The sequence below is a fragment of the Solanum tuberosum genome, unplaced genomic scaffold (assembly GCF_000226075.1).
Source record: "Solanum tuberosum cultivar DM 1-3 516 R44 unplaced genomic scaffold, SolTub_3.0 scf00185, whole genome shotgun sequence".
In the NCBI taxonomy this organism is placed as follows: domain Eukaryota; kingdom Viridiplantae; phylum Streptophyta; class Magnoliopsida; order Solanales; family Solanaceae; genus Solanum; species Solanum tuberosum.
Genome location: NW_006239122.1, coordinates 341,587 through 362,651, shown reverse-complemented (window position 1 = coordinate 362,651; position 21,065 = coordinate 341,587). Strand labels below are relative to the sequence as shown.

The following is a 21,065-nucleotide window of genomic DNA, read 5'->3' as shown; positions in this document are numbered from 1 at the left end:
CAAGATACTTTATTTTTCAACAATGAAACCTTAATACCAACAATTGATAAAATATCGGTGTTTCTGGGTAGAAACTCAACATTTTAGTACATACCAAGATACTTTATTTTTCAACAATGTGTTTCATCAACAAATGTAAAATTTATACTCAATATCAACATCAGATAAAACATCAGTGTTTCTGGTAAAAAACTCCAGATTTCAATATATACAATAAAACTATATTTTTCAACCATATCTTTCATCTACAAATTTAAAAGTTAAACTCAAACCCAAACAATCAGTGTTTCTAGGTTAAAACTACAGATTACAATATACACTATATACGTTTATTTTTCAACAATGTCTAAAATTAAAAGCAAAAGAAAGACATACCATGGGTAAGATTCAAAAATTTGTTCATTGTTAGGTGTTATTAATTGGGAAATCCCAATATTAAAAGACGGATGATCCATTGTGACAAATAATCCAAAATCGATTGAAACAAAAAGTTGATTTTGAAAGAAAAATGAAGAAGAAGAATAATACCTATTTTGAACTTTGGGACTGTTGAATCGTTTGAAAATCCAATTGCTTTGAAAGCGGTAACTGATTTGGTAATGGGAAAGATTATAGGCGAGATTTTGGGGGTGAGGAAGATGGGTTTGGTTTCTTTCATAATTAAGTATCCGGAAAAGAGGAATTGGGGAAAAGTAGGGATTTTTGGATTTTTATGAAAGAGAAGGGATTAATTGATAATAGGTAAACATATGTAGTGTACTTTAGTAATTTTGCCTAAAAATTATTGAGAGGTAAAATTGGACGGGTCATGATCCAACTCGATTTTTAGCCCATTTGAGCCCAAAGTAAATTTGGGCGGGTCAAAAACCCAATTTGTGTATCAATCCATTTTAATATCTCCAATTTCAAACCAACCCGCCCATTTGACACCCCTAGTCTTAGATATGAAGAAAATTCTATTAGAAACGTCACTTCAAATGGGTCCTACAATGTGCGATTCGAATTTAATTGAAACTCTAATGCGGTACCGGATGAGAAATCAAAAAGAAAAACTTAAAAAGAACTATTCAAATTTAGTTAAAGCTCTAATGTGGGCACCAAACACTGGATGAGAAATGAAAAAGAAAAACTTGAAATGAAGTGCAATTCGGAGACACAAAAGTAAAATAAAAAACATCGACTTCACTGGGGATCGAACCCAGAATCTCTGGTTTCGTAGACCAGCGCCTTATCCATTGGGCCATGAAGTCTCTATGATTGAATCTGTTAATAGTTTATTAATATAATATCAATTTTGCATTTTGCAGAATTTGATGATTATCCATGTCTAACTACTGTCTCTTCCAACACACTCCTTTTCTACTTTCTCTTAATATTCCACCCACTTTCCTTTTCTATGGGTATATTCTCAACTCTTTTTCACCATTAATGGCATATTAGAGCATCACGAACCCAAAAAAAGTTAGTGGAATTTGTTGTATTCATAAAGGAGAATACTACTAAAAGCTTTAAGAAGCAATGGGTAGTGAAAACCAACAACAATTTCAAGAGAATCTTCTTCATAATCATCAGGAGCAGGAGCAGCAGCAGCAGAGGAAGAACCGTTCTTTAAGGAGTAAAGCTGCGCACTTTGTATCTGATGTTGCTACTGTTATTCTTAACCCAATTTCTGATAAACCCCTAAAGCCCAGACCACCACCTTTGCCTGTAAGTTTGGGGGTTCTTGAAAATTGGAATGATATTTGTATCTGTTTTGTTATTCTAAATCAAAATTTGATCTTGTTGGGGTTTATAGTATGATTTTCTGATGATAATTTCAGCTCTTGAATACCCCAATTTTGGAATTGATCAGAAATAAGGGTTTAGGTTGACTATTATAGTGTATAGCCTATGAGCATATAATCTGTGACCTTTAGCTGATCTTGGTAAGTTGTCAATTTTTGTCTAATCTAGTTTCTTTTCTAGCTAGGGCCCCCAACTTTGTATGTTTTTGTTGATTTTAGAGGGATTCAATTCAGGTCAAATCCTATCTTGTTTGTCTCCCTTTGATTTTTTCACAATAAGGTAATTGTTGGGTCGTCTAGTCTTGGAGGAAGAACAAGATATGAATAGGATTGCAACATCATAAGCACTTCTTAGTATTCACTGCCCTTTTTACTGAAGATGCAGTGTAGATAACATCATTAATATTGGGGCATTTGAAATACATTATACTCTGAGGGCAAAGCAGCAGAGAGGTTTTGTGATATTCCCTACAGATTGTATGTTAATAGTTTTTCTTATATTTGTTTAGGAAGATGGATCTGATTCTGATGGAAGTAAGCATGAGTCAAATGCAGAGGGTGATGCCAAGGATTTAGTTGATGGTCCTGATACATCTTCTTTCTCGGCGTTCCTTTATTCACTGTTGTCGACCACAGTATCTGAGAGTAAGCCTAACACTAGTGGAAAATATGATAAGCAAGATGATCGTGATGAGTCAATACCTGAACTTACAATGAGGGAACCTAGCAGAAGAAAAGGTATACTTTCCAGGGGTAAACATTCCCTCGGCAGAGCTCTTCACCAAGTTGCTAGACTAGGTGGCTTTAGAAATCAGGGTTCGGCAAAGGGCAGCTCTGAGATGGTGTTTGATGATGGAAGTAATTCTAAAGTTTCCGGAGATAATCAGATACCTTTGGAAGATATGAATAAGAAACCTCTTCTGAACAATCTTCCGGAAACTTCTGAACCTTCAGTTCTCCTCAATGAGAAGGCACGGATTTATCTTTATGCTGCACTGCCCGTGCTTGTGCAGGACAGGAAGTGGGTCTTGTTATACAGGCAGGGATCCTGAGTTGTATTAAATTTGAATGCTCTTTGAGCAGCTTTATGCTTATTTCCTCTCCTATTTCCACTTTGTAGTAGATTTTAACTTCTAATTTCTATTTTGCCAGTACATGGAGGAATGGAATATCACTCTCAACTTTATATAGGAGAAGCCTACTATGGCCTGGCATCAGTCTGCTGGTAATTAACTGGTGACTTGTAAAGAGATATGTATTGCTCATTAAGAATTATGTTCCAGGAGTTACACATCAAAGAGTAGTTTTGATTTACATTTTGAACAATTGTTTAATTGCTTATGGTCTAGAATCTAGATGAACTAGAATTAATATTTTGTTGTCGATATGTGTGTGTATTTCACTTCTTGAAGAAACCACCAGATAATCTCCTTTCCTTTTATCAGTATCGAACTTAAAAAGGAGTAGAATCCCCGTGCTTTCTTGTATGTGGAATAGAACCCAGCTGTTTCATTAATAAATGTTCAAATATTCCAGAGTCTTGCTATCTTTTTATGCCCTAACTTATTAGTGCTGCTGTTGCAGTCCAAATCATATTTTCAGAAACCAAGTGTAGGTCAGTTAGATTATATATCTCTCACTAAAAAGACAAGGCGTTGTTTCATAACAAGATCTAAGCAATGCTTCTCTGTGCTGATAAACTCATAATATGGTAATTTATTCCTTCTGATATTTCTGGAACTCAAGTTTTCAGGGTTAGATATTTCTTTTCCGTATGCATTAGTCGTTACTTGAGCCGAGGGTGTATTGGAAGTAACCTCTCTACCTTCACAAGGTAAGGGTAACGCTGTGTACACACCACCCTCCCCAGACTCCACTCGTGCAATTACATTGAGTATGTTGTTGTAAGATTTCTGGGTTAGGCGTCATGGTTTGAAAAAGTAAAAATGATAGATCTTGGAATGGGAATGCCTCTGAAGTTCGATGTGTGCCGTTGTTGAAGTCAAAGGGCAGTATATTTGTCACTTTTGATTTTGATTTCTTGCTGGTTGCTCTTTTGGTATGAGTCTGAGACTCCGAGTGGTCTATCTCTCTGCATTATTGGAGTTAAAAGCATTCCTGTCGGTGTCTGGTGTCTTGGCTTTTCCATCATTGTGAATGGTGGACATAGTCATTAAGACTTGAGACTTGCAAATTGTTAAATCTGGCACAAGACTCTAGTTGTGTTTCTCTCATGTTGTCCAAATCTTATAGGTTGTGGGGGACCATAATGGTGCTGTGTTTGGTGGGCTAGTTGATGCACCTTTAAAGCCAACAACAAAGAGAAAATATCAGGTAATTCTGAGCAGAATACTTAAAACATGTCACCTTTGCCTTTGAGTTTCCATTCGCCATCTTGATTTGATTTTGGTATTTGACAGGGTACAAATAATTCATTTGTTTTCTCAATTGTATCTGGCCAACCTGTCATATTTCGTCCCACAGGTATCTCTTTTTTCCTTGTACTTCTACCAGACGTTTAAAGTTTGGAGAACAAATTCCCATTCTTTGTTTTTGTTTGTTGATAACAAATTTATTTAATGCATCGGGACGGGAGTGGGCTGGCCCAGCATGTCCTTATCCTTTTTCTTTTTGTGGTATTGATGATCAAAAGGAGATTTGAAATAGTGGTCCTCTTATGGGAAATCTTGGGTTTGAAACATTTTTAATCCATTGTTTACCTGATTTACTGTCATCTCAAGATGCTGAAAATTTTAGCTGGTGATAGTAGTATAACTATACAAGCTATGAAATAGAGATTTCTTAGTGGATACTAAAGATGTAATGATCAAGAATTTTCGTATTTTCCAGAAACTAATCATTTATTCTCTCTGAAATCACTATTATCCTAATCCTGGCATGATTGGAACTGTTTCTACTTCTGACTGTGATTATTCAGTTCCTTTTGCTTTTTATGATAATGTTTTTCCATAAGCTGTTTGGAATTCAAATCAATTACTTATGACATGACATTGACATTGTCGCCTAAGTAGGTGTCAATCGCTATTTTACTGTCTGTTCCACGGAGTATTTAGCTTTGGGAGGCGGTGGCCATTTTGCTCTCTACTTAGATGGGGATCTGTAAGATTTCTTTCGCCTTCCTTTTGATCCTTATTTCATTGATTTATCTATGCATGCTTTTTGACTACTTCCTACTTGGTATCATAATGTCCTCCAACAAAGGGAGAAATAAGAGGAAAATCAAATGCCACACAACCCCTTGGGAGTTACCTTTTTCCTCTGTCCCATTTTTGGTTGCCATGACAGGATTTTAAAATTTTTCCTTCTTAATGAACTCAAGTTCACAACTATCATCATCATCATCATGAATATCACCTTTTTGTCTTAATATATTTACTGTAGAGTCAGATCTTATGATTCCAACTTATTCCCTCTATTGCCCATTGTTTAAAAAACAAGGGGAAAGCAAATTCTATTGAGTATGTTAAAGATATCTTTGACTCGGATATAATAGCTCAACAAACTTCTACCTCTATGTCCTGTTCAGTTTACAGAGTACAGGATGAAAGGACTAATTGTAGTTAACTTTTCCAGGCTAACAGGTTCAAGTGCAACATCAGAAACTTATGGTAATTCTTGTTTGGCACATACTGAAGACTTTGAAGTTAAGGAAGTTGAGGTAGTCTCGCAACTGTATCTCTGTATGTGTTTGCACGCATGCGGGTTTTGTGTTCTGCCTTGTCTGTGTCTCTATATATTATATGTACATGTGTGTATCTGTCAGGGCAGTTTGTTTGCACTTAGCTTTATGAGAATTTACCTTTAAGAGTGCAATATGCATTTAACATGAGAAATTAACTTTGAATGTGATATGCAAATTTATCATGTGCCATGCAGTTATGGGGATTTGTATATGCTTCCAAGTACGAAGAGATGGTTTCGATTTTGCGAACAGAGACACCTGGAATTTGCCGCTGGTAAACACAGCGTTCAGCTGTTTGCCTTCCCGTCTAAATGATTGTTTCTGTTTGGATGCCCATGGTTGTGCACAGCACCACACGGAATGCAGGATAGGTTTTGTACATATCTTTTAACATGTTCAGCAACAATGCTACATTTGTATAGGTGTGTTTCTTTACATGTACAGTGAACCACTTTGATAAAATTCTCTTTGCTTTGGGAAATGAGAATGAACGTGAGAGCTAACTGAAAATATTCATTAAACTGTTCTCCAGAAACTGAGGCTTAACATGCTGTGATGCTGCTAATGATTTTTTTTTCCATTGGTGGTGAAATTAAGATTTCAGTAGACTTGTTGAGCAGGTGTTTGGTGTTGTCTATTTACATTGCGAAGAATCAAAGACCTTTCCGTTTCATGCCTTGATTTCCTCTTTTCGACAGTCGTATTTTTGGTAGAGACAAAACCACCTCCTGGTGTTGGTTCAATGAGTCGTGACTAATCCAATTTGGTCTTTAGCGCTAAACTGTGTGAATGGTTGATCAACCATGATGCTACATGACAGATGAGTATATGGTGATTGCAACTATGCAGAAATCAATTCAATAGGAGGAAATTTGGTAAAGCCATTTTGCTTGGGATTATTGTACATTGAGTGAAGTTCTCTAAACTTAGACCTATTAGTGTAAGTAATTTTTGGTGTTAAATTCTATCCAAATTCCTCAACAACAGATTATCTATCTAGCAATTAGCACCTTGCCTTATGTTTGATTTATGTCATATTCAGTTAGGTCACTCGTCTCTATGAGTAGTCAGTAGGTGTCATGTCTCATATTCGGCATTGGATTGTCTTACTTGACCGAGTGAAATCACACAATTTCAAGACTCGAAACCACAAATTATTTGGTTCGACAAGGCTGTCATACACAAACTGGCCATAAAAAATAACAAAGGTCGAAATGAGGAACACAACCAATAACAAGGTAGACAATGTCACTTGACTTACAAATCCACCATATACGTCTACACGCCTCAATATTAAAACATATAGTTTGTACAAAATCCTGACCTACCGATCAACTACATCAATCAAAATAAGACTCTTCTTGGCTTGGAAGAATGAAGTAAACCAATCAGTTGAAGTAAAAGATCTTTACTCTCATATTTTCAAGAAAATAATTACTACTAGGAATAATATTTATGTTCATTTTTATCTATCTATATTTTTATTTTTTACTTTTAACATATTAAGAAAAAATAATTTTTTTTATTTTAATATTAATTACTTATTTTTTTTATTTTAATATTAAACATCAATTAATAAAAATAGTATAGTAAATAGTCTTGTCAATCATTATTTTTTTAGTGCTTTATATCAAGTTTAAATTTAAATGTAACAAGTTAATCGAATTTCTTTTTATTTTGATTTCTGAAAAGAATTGTTTCTTTTTGTCAATATCAGTTTAACTGGAGCCAAATACTCGTCAAATTCATCTGAACACCGCATTGTTGAGTATTGTTCCTACTTTCAACGCCATTTGGTCATTTGATATGAATTTTGTAGGCAGTTAACTGTTTGTCAAAATGTGTGAATGAGTTTTCCACTTCAACAACAAACAAGTTCATCGCCATTGTTGAGTGTGTGAAGTCGCCATGACAAGCTCGGTGGAGCTTACTCTTCTCATTGTCTATGCCCTTTCATTTTACCTTTTCATTATTCATCGATCTCTTCAAATTTCCCGCGGTATTCTTCTTCTTCTTCTTCTTCTCTCTATACCGGTCTATATGTGTTTATGCTTTCTAATTTAAGGGTTGTTTGTTAACTTGTAACATATTTGCAGATCATTACACCAAACTTTATGGACTTCGATCTGGTTGGATCTTTCATCGATTCAATGTATGCTTAAATTGTTCAATACCCAATTTATATGAAACCCTTTTCTTTTTTTTTTGGTTCAATACCATTATATTTGCATCTGTCTCTGTTAATCTGCAACTTTTGGTTGTTATTAGGATGTATCTGATGCTCAGTGGAGAAATTTTCGGGGAAATTTGATGATTCTTACGTTAGTGTTTGGTATCTTCACTCTAGTAGCTACCTCATGTAGAAAATATGGTCTAAAAGCAAAGGGAATGTCGGTTGTTTGGCTGATGGTTTCTTTGGTTTATTTGACATATCTCCATGGAGCTTGGTATGCTCTTTCGTTATTTTAGAAGTTGAAAGTATTTTGTTTTTCAATTATGGAGCTCTGGGTCGTTAGTAACTCTTTGTTTTGGCTGCAGCGTCTTATACATCTTGTCTATAGCTTCAGCTAATTTTCTCCTAGTAAAGGTTGGTATGATAGAACTTTTTAGTTGTGTTCTTATTTTTGTTTACCTTTACAGTCCTTTTTGTAAGAATATGCCATGAAATTTCGAACATCATGCAGTATCTTGTGTGCAATCTTACCTTTTCTATTCTAATTGTCGGCATGGTCACAGCATTATGAGTGGCATGTTTTATTGTATCTAAGACTTGTAGAATGAACGGATCATTAATGACATGTTTGGTTTCAAACACAGTTGCTCTTAAGATATTTAGAATTTAACTGCTGATGTTTTCATTTGTTGCTAGAAATATGTATATATGCTGAATAGTTTCTCCGAAACCCAATTCCTCCAACTACTTTGAAGGGGATAAAAATAAAAAACTGGAGAGAAGGTAAGGAAATAAGAGGACTAGGCTGCGCTAGAGGAAATCTTGTTTGGTCAATTTCTTAGTTCAGACAATTGACACAACAAGAGTACTAATCAGGCGGTTAAGGGGTAATAAAGTTCTATGTATTTTCCTACTCTCCGGGTGTCCGTGCTCTTGTTGTTAACTGCTCCAGTCGCTTGATTTAATTATTGAAGTGATCATTGAAGTTCTGTTGCATTCAATGATCTGGAATGTTATGCCATGTTAGTATTTTTTCTTGAGAGCTTCACTGTGTCAAGGTTAGCTGATATCTCTTTAGTGGATCACCTTAACAATATACGGATTAATTTGATGGAGATATTTGTAGGGACGGTATAATTTTATGTACGTACAAAGGAGGTCAAGTCAAATGTTGATATTGAATGATGTATAGAATGTGGCATTGCAGCTACACTCTATAAATTTGTAAAATCATTACTTGCTCCAGCCACGAATATGCATTGGGTTGGCCAATTATTGAGATGAATATTTAAATGGTTAATGAAGGAAAATGTGAATTGCATTTGCTGTTGTAAAATAATTTGGGGAAACCTTAGCGCTCATAAGCTTATCAAGTGGGTCTTATGTGACTTCAGAACATGCAATAGATTATCTAACTTCGGAACCTTAGCGCTCATAAGCTTATCTGTGCTCCTGTCTCTTTCCCACTTTAATGGGTAAAATGTCATTCTTGCAGATGTATTTTCTGTATTGTGTATGCCATCATTGTTCACGTTCCGTCTAAATGGTCCTCCATAACCAAAGAATTTTGTGATTCTGGTCTTTTTACATGCTTCTGTATCTGCAGATATGCGGGAGAACAAAATTTGTTTTTCTGCTTTGGATCTTTAATCTTACATTCCTCATATGTAACCGTGTTTATGAAGGGTATCCATTTTCTCTTTTTGGGTAAGTTGTATTTCCTCAATTGTAGGTTGCATTCTATTGTGACAAAATTTTCTATTTCTTATTCGTTATTCAAGCAAATGTTTTCATGATTCTATGTCTGTGTTGTAGGCAAAATTGGGCATATTTGGACAATTACCGTGGCACTTTTAGGTGGCACATCTGCTTCAATTTTGGTAAAGAATCTGTCTTTTAATGGGGATTCAACTTGGCTGAATCTGTTATGGTCCCTAGTTCTGGATCGAGTCGTTGGACGATTAACTGAAAAGTCAGGTCCAATAGACAGGTCTAAGCCCCTGTTCTTGTTCCTTGACTTGCCTATGATTGCTGAAATTTGTAATTCATTCAGGGAATTGCAGACCTGGGAACTTGTTTGAGAAAGTTCCGAATATCTGAAACTTGATAAAATCCAACTTATTTTATTAATAATGTCAACTCTCTTAAATAGAGGTTTACAATAGCAAGAGTCCTAATAAATTAGAAATAACAAAGTCCTATAAAACTAAAATAATAAGAATCCTAATCCACTCAGGAAGTTATGTTCGACTAAAACAACTAAAACAATAATTCAGAAATATTAATCATTCTTGCGTTTGTAATATTGTTTCTCGACAAACGCATCAATAATAGAATCCTTGAGTCTTATTCCAATCTTATTAGTTTCATTCCTTTTTTCAGTATAAACTATCAATGGGTTGACTAAAAAGTTGCCCATTTTTATAAAAGAGATAATTTTTTGTGGAATTTTGGGAATCTATGTGTTGGTATAGTATTCACTAAGAAATGTACTAGGGAAGGAGAAGCTTTTATGAATGAATCCTATCTTGTTTTAGTAGAAGTAAAAATTAATTCTCCCCAGGGCATTGATCTAGTTGTAAGAGCGCAGCCTGTGAAGTGTGATACATGGGCACATACATCATGGGTTCGAACCTTGCATGAAACAAAACTTGGTATTTAAGTGTAGAAGAGTAGAGGGGCAAGCCCAAACCATGCCCCACAGGACCTTGGGGATCTCTTGGTTATTGGAAAAAAAGTTGAAGTACAAATTCATAAAAAGGTTACTTCATATCAATATTTGGGCCCACTTGTGTTTAAACATTATAAAGAGTCAGGATCTTCTTAATTTTTTTGATGGAGTAAAGAGAAATTAATGATGGGGAAAACCCCATATACAAGTGGTGTACCAAAAAAGTAGAGTAACTGATACCAAACTATGGTTCTCCCCAAAAATAAACGCAATCATCTATACACATAAGAACCTCATGGGTACACCAAAAAGCTATGTTGCTCCGACTTTCCAAAAATGTCAACGGTTGCATGTTGGATTCTCCAAATGTAGTGATATTTTGACAATCCAACACGGGTCTGGTTGCATTTTCGGAGAGTCTGAGCAACATAGCAAAAAAGTCAGATCTTGATCAATTTTGGTCACTAACTAGAGCCCATAAAGGAAATACTAGGTCACTAATGCATATCATGTCAAGAGACAAATATGACAGTAAAATAATGAGAAAAGTACAACTTAGTTATGGTTTGTTGAACACATTATCAATCATCATCATCTTTTACATGAATAAACAACATTTTAGAAGTATCTGTGCTACACAGTTCTCTTGGTTGCAACTTTATGTCACTGAAATATAATGATAAAGTTTTTAATAATAATAGGAATCCTCACATACAAGTTATGTACCAAAAGATAGAGAACCTACGGTAAAATATGATTCTTTAATCTTTACAAAGTACACCCAATCTTCAATATAAAGTGGGACCTTGTGGATGGCGCTAAAATGAAATTAGAAACTATACCTCATATGAGCAAATCAATATCTACACCATCATAAACCTCTCCTATTCTTCTCCTTCCATAGGGCTCCGAGCCCCCTACCCACATCGGAGCTAGTGGCTCAACATCTCATTGCCTGCCAAAGTGGAATATTTTGTTACTTCGACAGAATTTTAAGATTTTGCCTTGTTAATTACCAAAGGATGGACCTCATATATGCTTTACTTTAGAAACCAAGGTGCTTTGAATGCTCACTCTTCTGAAGACAAAGTTGATGTTGATCATACGTCCCTACTGAAATCTGATTTTTTTTGGCGGAAACAAGTTTAAGTTTGTTTTCTTCTACTAAACACTAGAACTTTTTACCTGTTGTTTACAACTGCAACCATGAGAACAAAGCAAGTGAATGTCCTATGCTCTTTAACCAAAATCTATCTTTTTCAGTTATCCTGCGAATGATTAGCTTTGGATATGACTACCATTGGGCAAATTACTCGAATCGGTTTGACAAAGAGGTAAGTTTGCCACCTGAACTATTTAATCTTTTTGATAACAACCTTATAGATCTCCTCCACTTTGGCTAAACTCACTTGTGCTTGAAACCAACCTTTTTTTAATTCTGAGATTTTTCTCCTATCAAAGGCATTCTTTCATGGGCCAACATCTGTTGATTCTCATAAATGAAAAGCTGTTCTTACCATCAGGTTGCAAGATTTAGACCATTGACAACACTTGGAATGGTATAGCTAGATCTCATTAATCATTTAGATTGGAGTCAATCTCTGGCTAATTCATATGTACAAAAATGTAGGATAGTACCTTGTCAGTTTAGCTGGTTGCATTTTGTTCTCGGAACATCTTTCAGCTGATCATTAGATGCCTTTGGGAATCAGGATTTCTTTTTGGTACTTTGCTTGGACACTCTATATATAATTTGATACAGGAAAGGAAGTCATTTTCTTTGGTCGAATGTACTTTACAGAACCATCATATGAATCCTTCTGCAGCTGTACTTTACACTCTGATAAGTAATAAAGACATCACAAGCTTACTGTATGCTTGGCATGCATTCTTAAAAGAACTCATATGTGCTAACTTATGGCAAGTAATACTAGCAATTGCTGATCTGAGAAACTTTAATTCAGGTATCACTTGCCAAGGTATCTACTGAAAATGCTATAACTTCTTTATGTCCTTGTTGCTAAAGAATCATGTTTTCCTTTAGTAGCATCCTTGGACATTATTTATTGAAGAATCTTTATTCCGAAAGCACCTCTTCATAAATACTCATGTCAAGTGAAGTAGTGAAATCTGGTAATTGATTCTCGGTGTTTAGTTCATTCTCTTAATTGCTCTATAGCAAGATTACCACTTCATGCAAGTGATCGCCAAACAAAAAAGATCTCGTTCATCTCTTGTGATATTTAGTACTTGTGGTAATTGCAGAAGCACATCCAACGCTGCAGTAATTGTTCTTCAGGTAGAACATGCTACCAGCTATTGCAGGTTAGTTGGTGATTCAAATTCTGGATTCAAATATTTGGTCACATCTCTACAAACTTCTTATGGAGCCATCTTCTTACATTCCTCCTCCTCCTTTGGCAGGAGAGAAGTCTTGAGAATGGCAAATTCTCCTTCACTATATACTTGTGTTATCTGATTTATGCACCTCTATATATTGCTGGACCAATTGTTAGCTTCAACGCATTTGCTTCACAGGTAATCATGATTCTGTAGTTATATTTTTTCCTTGTTTACGTCTTTATACTTGTGCTGAAGATACTCTTCTATGGTGTTAACAATACGTGCAAAAATGCTGTTGACTGCATCGTCTTCATTCTCCTCTATATTAAGGGTCATTGGTAGTTCTCATCAGTGAGATATAGCAGAAGGCAGGACTGATAAGAACTATTGACATATTGTGATTACAGTCATGGTCTTTTCTGCTAAATCTTGAATCTGTTCTTACTTCTTACTGTCTGTGATATTTGTCCAATACCTGCTTGCCTCAGTGCAATGTTGAGTAAAATTTTGAATCAGCCACTTGTTTTGTTCCAGCACTATAACCTTCTTTTATAAAGAGCACCACTGTCCACAAATCTCATTGTTACTTGATGTCTTGTCATTGCAGCTTGATACTCCCCAGAAGACGCACTCATTGCAAAAAGTGGTGTGGTATGGACTTCGTTGGGTTTTTAGCCTGATGCTTATGGAATCAATGACACATTTCTTTTACTACAATGCATTTGCCATTAGGTGAGGTTATGTAATTCAGACCACTCTGATTGCTTTAAACTAAGCTATGATGTTATTCTGGGTGACTGATTTATCTGTAAATTTGCAGTGGCACATGGAAATATTTATCTCCTTTGGACATCTTCATCATCGGGTATGGAGTAAGTGTTTGTATTTAGAATTTTTGAGCTACCTAAGTCTTCGATTGCCTTAGTAAGTGCTTATTCTGTTTATATTCATAGAGAAAAACGTAAATGAAAACACTTCAAACTGTTTCTCGTACATATGGAGAAGTTAGTGACAGTTCCCTCTTGAAGTGAGGAAAAAAGTCTTTATTGAGTGGTAATACTCTGAAAGGATAGACTTACTCTCACTCATGATACGTAGAACTTCAATTTGTGATGTGTTGCTTCATTGATTTTTACAGTTCAGATCCTGTATGTTCAAATGCTTTGCCAATGTTTGTTTGAATAAGTGTTATCCGCTCAATGAGTCTCTGTAATTCAGACACCATCCATCTCACATAACTTTTATGTTATGCCATTAAAGTGCCAAGGCATGCCACTCTTTGCCATTTATTGCATCTCCTTGATATAAGATGATCCTTTGGATCACTGGTTTCCAGAAAATAGGATGTACGATTCATGTAATGACTTCATGACAAAGCAGGTATTGAACTTCATGTGGCTCAAGTTTTTTCTGCTTTGGCGCTACTTTCGCTTCTGGTCACTGGTAATTTTGTTGAAATTGTGCTTTTTCTCCATTACTTTTATTACTTTCTGTAGCTTATGCTCCTTTTGCTTCTCTTTATTTTGGAGGATGATGCTTTATTTGTTTGGGTTTCTTAGCTTGTTAATATGTATTTGTTTGTAGATCAATGGTATTGAGGCTCCTGAGAATATGCCTAGATGTATAAATAATTGCTACAACTTGGAAAGTTTTTGGAGAAACTGGCATGCCTCGTTTAACAAATGGCTTGTTAGGTGCTTTCTCAACTCATCTAGCTTTATCTGTGTGATCCTGCACTGACCCAAAATTTTTATGTGATGTCTCTACATTTAGATATATGTATATTCCTCTTGGGGGTACTCAGACGAAGCTGTTAAATGTGTGGGTTATCTTCACATTTGTTGCTGTATGGCATGATCTAGAGTGGTACTGCCCCTGAATTTCATCAACCTCCACTTGTACTACAGTATCAAACTTAGTCTTTATTTGGGTATTTGTTGGTCATTTGGCTTCAGGAAACTTCTTTCTTGGGCATGGTTGACCTGCATATTCTTTATACCAGAAATGATTGTGAAGTCAACAACAAATACTTTGAAGGTACTTCCATTTGAGTGTTAATTCAACTCCTTTCCTTTTATACAGTTAACTGAATAGTTTTTCCCAACAAGTAAATTATCTTTTGTTGTTGTGTCATGTTACTGATCTAATTGTACTCACTAGGTGGAAAGTTCTGTTGGGAAGTTTCTGTATCGTGAACTTAGTGCTGTTGCCGGGGCTGTCACCATCACTTGTCTCATGGTATGCTGCTAAGAAAATAATGGATTTTCTTGTCTTTATGCATTTATCATACTTAAGTTATCCTATCGTTGTATTGTGTATTTAACCAAGTTAATAGTAAGTTAAGGTTTCTGAAGTACTAAAAGAAGGTCAACTTGATGTATGACAGAAAGAAAAAAACAGAAGAAACACTACTGCTTCAGAATGATAAAGTTTTTCAATGGATAATTCAAAATAGACTAAATAAAAGAAACAGGACAGATAAACTTTTTGGATTTTGCTGCGTATAATCAATTGAATAGCTGAAGATGTTGTTACGTCATTTTTTGTCTTGTGCCCACATATGATCACAAGATTATTGTGCATAAAGTGTATGCTGTTCTAGTATGGAATGCCTAGCAACAAAGATGCATGTTACCTTCTGGAAAGTGGGATGAGATAATTCAAACTTCAGATTGACCATTCCATCGTGGGAGAATAAAGCAGTTGAACGTGACACCTGTTTTTGCAATTCCATTGGACTACGTGTTACTGAATACAATTAGGAACACTTGAGGCTAAAGATGTTAGATTCAATTCTTAATAACACTTTCTTTTTCTTGTATAAGGTTGCCAATCTTGTTGGTTTTGTCATTGGATCATCGGGGATCAATTGGTTGCTCTCTAAATTTCTCCAGAAAGAAGGTACTGTATGGTTTATAATTTTTTCCTGGACATTCACATTACCACTAGAATGATGAAATTTCCCTTTTTCAGGACTACCTACTCTTGGCGGCATGTTTATTACGTTTTACGTTGGAACTAAGGTGACTCTCCAGATATATCCAATGATTTACTTTTGAATTTCTCAATGCATGTTGATTATGATTTGAATTTGAGAGTGCAGTGTAGTTTTGAATCCTCGGTGTGTATTAATCATGATCTGAATCTGATAATGCAGCTCATGTTTCATATCTCTGATGCCAAGAAAAAACACATCCACAGCAGATGACACACAGGTTCATTCCTGGGCAAACAGAACAGAAACAGCATGATACAAAGTCCATTAGCATCTCATGAGAGGACCCCATCAGTAGATAGTACTTTGTCATTTTTGAGGAATTCATTCACCTTGAATTAATCCCTCAACCAACTACACCTCTATCCCAAACTAGTTAAGAGTTTTTTATTTCTGTTTTTTTTTATCCCATACTAGTTGCAGTTGACTATGGGCCCATTTGGAAGGTTACTTTGTAGTTGGATTTGGTATAATAATAGAAGTATACTTGCTTTGGGCAAAAGGTCAGAATCAAGCATATGAAGCTTGATAACTTCAAACATTCGCATCTGAAAGTGTGGCCTTGTGAAGGCCAAACATGACATGTTCACCTAATGTGCATAATAATGTGTATAACCGCTTTTAAGTTGGTATAAAGTAGTTGTTGTCAAATATAGAAACTAACAAGGCTGGGTTGGATTCCACATAAAGTGTGGCGAACAATTACTATTTATGCAAGAATTCAACTTTTCGAATTAGGGGTTTATTGGGAAATTTATAATCTACTATTGTGATTACGTTGTTTTCCGTAATTAAAGAAGAACTAGAGTTGTGCTTTTCTAGATGTTGGAATTCAAACAGATAATTCACTACTCAACTCATTTAGGTGTGTTCATTCATTATGTAAAACTGATGAATCTATACGTCCTTTAAAGTCAAGAAAATGATCAAAATACTCCTTAATGTATAGGTATTGGATTGTTTTGGTCCTTGATGTATACGGGGTCGATTGGTTGGGAGCTAGTTATCCCAAGATTAATTAACTATGGTATAAATGGTGGGATAAGTTATTCCAAACATGAGATATATAGAGGAGTAGTACGTTGTAAACAGCCATTCATTCAGCCGGAGTGAAACTAAATGGCTGATGCTCCAGCTTCTGCAGTGCGTCATGATAATGGCATCATTCACCAACATCTCAGACATTCAGTGTGTGGCTCAATTCTCTACCGCAATAGACATTCAGTGTGTGGCTCCCGAAACAATTCTCTACCGCAATTGCAATCGCAATCGACATGTGGTCAGTCGGTTGCGTCATGGCTGAGTTGATCTTCGACGGAAAAACACAAGATTTTCAGAATGCTTGGCACACCGAACGAGACAATTTGGTCCTGAATTTTCTCAACTTGCTCGGGTCAGCAGAATAATTTGTTGAGAAAAAAGGTTCTGGTCCAGGGTTAGGGTTTCTAGATTTACCAGTTCTATCGGAGGAGGCTGGGGTTGATTTCGTTCTAACTTATGATCCAGACAAGAGAATAACTGCATTGAACCATGAGTGGTTTCGTGAATTTCCTCTCCCCATATTGAAAGAAAACATGCCTGTTTTCCCTGCACAAGATGGCGTATGCGAAGAAAGGAGCTGCCTGTTTTCCCTGCTGCACAAGATGATGAGCTGAAGCAAGGTTCGAGTGATAGCACAAATTTACTAGTTGTTTTAATTTGAAGAATTAGTTAACAATTACCATGATGTTTTTGATCTCTGATATTCTTGCTAGCTATCTTGAGCCAATTATCGTGCATTGTCTAGGTCGTGTATAAGTCATTAACATCTTCAATCCAAAGTAGATCCATCTCAGATACACCTCTAGTCTCGCCTACTGCAACAAGTCTCAATAGAGATCCTTGGCCTGTAAAACTAGCGTGACCCTGTTAGAGAACTCAATATAGATCCTTGGACAGTACGTAAAACCAGAATGTCAAAGGATAAAATCTTGAGAATAATGAAAAGATGTACTAGGATGGTCAGCATAGTTAGTTAACCTTCCTTCACATTCAGCAATCTTTGTCCTGCGTCCATATATTATGAAAGAATTTTTCCTGAATTTTAGCAAACGCTCACCAGTAAATACGAGGAAACAACAAACTCCAAATTCAAACTTTCAATTAGCAAAAAGAAAAACGATCACAACAAGAGAATTCTTAAATAGGGAGCAGAAATATTATAAAAAGACGTCGGATACACTTAATTACCTTATGAAATTACTACAGGAGGAATGGAGCTCAATAACTAGCTATAAAAGGAAGTCATATATATTTATAAATGTACTTGTCTAATCTTTTCCCACAATATATATATTGAAGATTTTTGTGTTGAATTTCTTACCAGAAGTTCCAATTTGCACATTCAAACTCGTCTTTTTATTCATCGAGGAGGATTTCCAACTTGCCTTACCGGATGTTCCAAGACAAGTAGGATTTCCAACTCGTCTTACAGGATGTTCCAACTCATCTTGTGATTCAGAGCCACAAATAGACACAACCTGTGTACCTGGAAGGAGGTTTCCAGGTCTAGCCTACACAACGAATACAGACTATCTGTGGGCACCAGAGAGAGGAGTAATGACTCCATGCTTTGTCAACCAACCTCTTGAGAGGTAGACGCTAGCTGTTTGTGGTGCAACAAAAAAATTGACACTCTCACGACTTTGGTAAGCAAAATGGATCTAGCAAGTAATAACAACACACAAGCACTAAAGAGCACGCAAAATATAATACCTGCTGCTTTTCTACACGCAACACCATCATTTTTAATCCCTCTTTAAACAAAGCGAGCTACTAATAGATATAAAGCTTAACACATATGGAAGTTACATTCATGAATCTGGCAAAGCTGGCATCATTAGAAATTATAAAGGGGATATAATAATAGCATACACAGTTTCTGTGAACTGCAACGTACAGTAACAAGTACTGCTAGACATTGCTTTAGAGAAGCTAACCAAGTTGCGGATACCCTAGCTAAGTATGCACAATGTGTGTCTACATTTCAAGAGCTTCCCAAAGATGCAAAAGGCCCTTACCAACTATACAAAGTGCAACTTCCTAGTATTAGAAATTTAAAATAAGATACGACAAAGCTAACTTCTTTTGTGAGTTGATTTCATCTCTTGTACTCTGTAGAGTAGATTAGGCTGGAATGCGTTCTCTATCGTTTTGACTGGTCTGGTTCATCAGTCGAATGTTATATTTCAAGGTCAGGCAAAGTGTCACCTTTATAAACAAGAAAAACCTTTCTCATATAAACTTAGTTACGGAATGCTTCAAATATTGTACTTGTAAACGAATTTATGTAACTTCTCGAGTTGTATTTAATTTATAAGATAGTTATTTGATAGATTCACTAATATCTTTATATGATTGTGTGAAGCGCGGTCAAGTTCAGTCAACAAATAAAATGAAACATGCTCAACATTTCGATTTTGATCAAAGTTGACTAGTATGTGCACAAAATAATGGCATATGACAACTTACATTGTGTATGAGAAAATTATGATAATTAACCATATAATGGCACAAAATAGTGGCATATAACTCCTTTCCCATTTTTTCTGGCTTAATCATCCACTGGTTTCAGATGAACAAGTTAGACTCCACATATACAAAATATACTCCTTCTGTCTATTTTTTATTGTCATGGTTTTCCTTTATAGAGTCAAACGATAAGAACTTTGACTAACATTTTACGATATATTTTGTTCATCATATTGATATGCAAAAAATTGCAATTTATAGTACTTTTCGTATAGTTTTTGAATATATAATTTTTTTGTTTAAAATATCAAATTAATGTAATCTAATTTAACTTTGAAAATTAGTCAAATTAACTTTAGAAAAGCACAACATGACAATTAAAAGTGGACGGAGGGAGTATTATTTTGTAGACATCAAAACTTTATGGGACTCTACAAGATGAGTTTAATTTCAATTAGAGTTCAACTTCGTGTTCTTCTTCAAGCACTGTTTCTTCTTTATGTTCGTCAATTTTGAGGTGAGTTTTATCAAATATATATGTAAAACAAAATATATCATATACATAAAAAATAAATAGTTCAATTATATATAATGAACATATCATATACATCTAATCATTAAGTACATATCAGATACATATAAGAAACTATATCAGATTCATAAAAGAATTGTTCAGATACACAAATATACCTAATTAATCATTACTTAAATATACAGCAGATACATATAGAAGAAACTACATCAGTTACAATGCATAGAAGAACGGTTCAAATACATGGAATGAACAAATCAGATACATTTGATCATTAAGTATATATTAGATAAATAGAAGAAACTATATCAAATACATAAAATAACAGTTCAGTCACACAAAAATCCACATTTCAGAAGAAGAAGTGTAAGTTTGATGATTTTCTCCTTAATTTGTGTCTTTCAGTTACATTTCTTATTTAGATACACTTAATTATATATAACTAGTTAAGATGTATCCAAGATGCGAAATATGATAAGATTGATAATCATATATCTATCTATATATATATATTACCTTAAAAGCATGAACTCCCAAACTTGAATGTTGAATTACTATAATACCCAATTAATTTTATTTATTAATTTAATTAATTTTATTATATTGAAAGTAGATACCTTTTCAAAGTAAAGGATTGTGACTTTTTCAATGAGTTGTGACTTTTTCAAAGGGTTGTGACTTTTTTGACGGGTTGTAACTTTTTCAATGAGTTGTGATTTTTTCTAAAGGTTGTAACTTTTATAAAGGGTTGTGCCTTTTCTGATGAGTTGTCCTTTTTCAAAGGATTGTGACTTTTTCGATAAGCAGTGACTTTTTCGAAAGGTTGTGACTTTTCGGCTAAGGCACAATTAACACCTATTCATACTACTATTTGGTAGCTATAAATAGAGGGATTTCCTCAAACTTTTAAACTACAATTTCTTTAAGTTCTCTACTCTTCTTCTTCTTAAAAAATCTCGAGTGTTAATTGCAAAAATTGATTCAGTTAGAAATTCTACGAAAGTCGAGGTTCCTCATAAGAAAGAGTTGGTGAAAAAATTGTAGCAAATCATTCATCAAATCACACTCATATTTTTTCTTACCATTTTCATTAGTTAACAGTGACAAAAAAATTTGGGAGAGACAATAATATTAAATAGATATGAAAAAAGGCATATGATTTTGGTAAGATATTTCTTCTTTGTTTTTTATTTTTATTCTTTTCCCTCAAACGAAGGAGTTTCTTCCTAATTTTTCTAAAACAATGGGTATAAACGTAGTCCATTGAATTATTAGTTTTGAAGTTAAATTCACTATTTCAAAAATAGTTTTTCACTTTTATTTATAATATACATACCCTGATAATCATAATAAT

General features: G+C 34.9%; 3 protein-coding genes and 1 non-coding gene across 4 annotated transcripts; 3 read left to right on the top strand and 1 right to left on the bottom strand.

Moving 5' to 3' along the window:
• Positions 1-1,177: 1,177 nt before the first annotated feature.
• TRNAR-ACG (transfer RNA arginine (anticodon ACG)) lies at positions 1,178-1,250 on the bottom strand. Its single transcript has one exon. It is a non-coding gene; the product is annotated as a tRNA-Arg (tRNA).
• An 85-nt stretch (positions 1,251-1,335) lies between these two features.
• LOC102586632 (uncharacterized) lies at positions 1,336-6,106 on the top strand. The gene is made up of 8 exons (XM_006355286.2): positions 1,336-1,707; positions 2,294-2,823; positions 2,937-3,009; positions 4,038-4,118; positions 4,205-4,268; positions 4,817-4,904; positions 5,379-5,463; positions 5,682-6,106. The coding sequence occupies exons 1-8, from the start codon at positions 1,519-1,521 to the stop codon at positions 5,763-5,765; spliced, it is 1,194 nt and encodes a 397-aa protein (XP_006355348.1). The 5' UTR covers positions 1,336-1,518; the 3' UTR covers positions 5,766-6,106.
• A 1,066-nt stretch (positions 6,107-7,172) lies between these two features.
• Positions 7,173-16,320, top strand: LOC102586308 (putative membrane-bound O-acyltransferase C24H6.01c). The gene is made up of 19 exons (XM_006355285.2): positions 7,173-7,486; positions 7,584-7,639; positions 7,756-7,934; positions 8,026-8,074; positions 9,267-9,367; positions 9,476-9,540; positions 11,595-11,665; positions 12,597-12,656; positions 12,756-12,869; positions 13,282-13,406; positions 13,495-13,546; positions 14,055-14,117; positions 14,259-14,368; positions 14,448-14,540; positions 14,630-14,711; positions 14,835-14,912; positions 15,500-15,575; positions 15,648-15,697; positions 15,832-16,320. The coding sequence occupies exons 1-19, from the start codon at positions 7,396-7,398 to the stop codon at positions 15,880-15,882; spliced, it is 1,566 nt and encodes a 521-aa protein (XP_006355347.1). The 5' UTR covers positions 7,173-7,395; the 3' UTR covers positions 15,883-16,320.
• Positions 16,321-16,607: 287 nt separating this feature from the next.
• Positions 16,608-19,004, top strand: LOC102585967 (uncharacterized). The gene is made up of 2 exons (XM_006355284.2): positions 16,608-17,330; positions 18,035-19,004. Exons 1-2 carry the CDS (start codon positions 17,273-17,275, stop codon positions 18,304-18,306), a joined length of 330 nt encoding a protein of 109 aa, XP_006355346.1. The 5' UTR covers positions 16,608-17,272; the 3' UTR covers positions 18,307-19,004.
• Positions 19,005-21,065: the final 2,061 nt, after the last annotated feature.

What these genes read in the sequence shown, in the direction of transcription:
- LOC102586632 (XM_006355286.2), top strand. Translation starts at nt 1,519, where the DNA reads ATGGGTAGTGAAAACCAACAACAATTTCAAGAGAATCTTCTTCATAAT. An exon ending in CCAGACCACCACCTTTGCCT is followed by an intron (nt 1,708 to 2,293) that starts GTAAGTTTGGGG and finishes ATATTTGTTTAG; the next exon opens with GAAGATGGATCTGATTCTGA. An exon ending in CTCTACTTAGATGGGGATCT is followed by an intron (nt 4,905 to 5,378) that starts GTAAGATTTCTT and finishes TAACTTTTCCAG; the next exon opens with GCTAACAGGTTCAAGTGCAA.
- LOC102585967 (XM_006355284.2), top strand. Translation starts at nt 17,273, where the DNA reads ATGCGAAGAAAGGAGCTGCCTGTTTTCCCTGCTGCACAAGATGATGAG. An exon ending in AGATGATGAGCTGAAGCAAG is followed by an intron (nt 17,331 to 18,034) that starts GTTCGAGTGATA and finishes ATTTCTTACCAG; the next exon opens with AAGTTCCAATTTGCACATTC.
- LOC102586308 (XM_006355285.2), top strand. Translation starts at nt 7,396, where the DNA reads ATGACAAGCTCGGTGGAGCTTACTCTTCTCATTGTCTATGCCCTTTCA. An exon ending in ATCTCTTCAAATTTCCCGCG is followed by an intron (nt 7,487 to 7,583) that starts GTATTCTTCTTC and finishes ACATATTTGCAG; the next exon opens with ATCATTACACCAAACTTTAT. An exon ending in ACTTTCGCTTCTGGTCACTG is followed by an intron (nt 14,118 to 14,258) that starts GTAATTTTGTTG and finishes ATTTGTTTGTAG; the next exon opens with ATCAATGGTATTGAGGCTCC.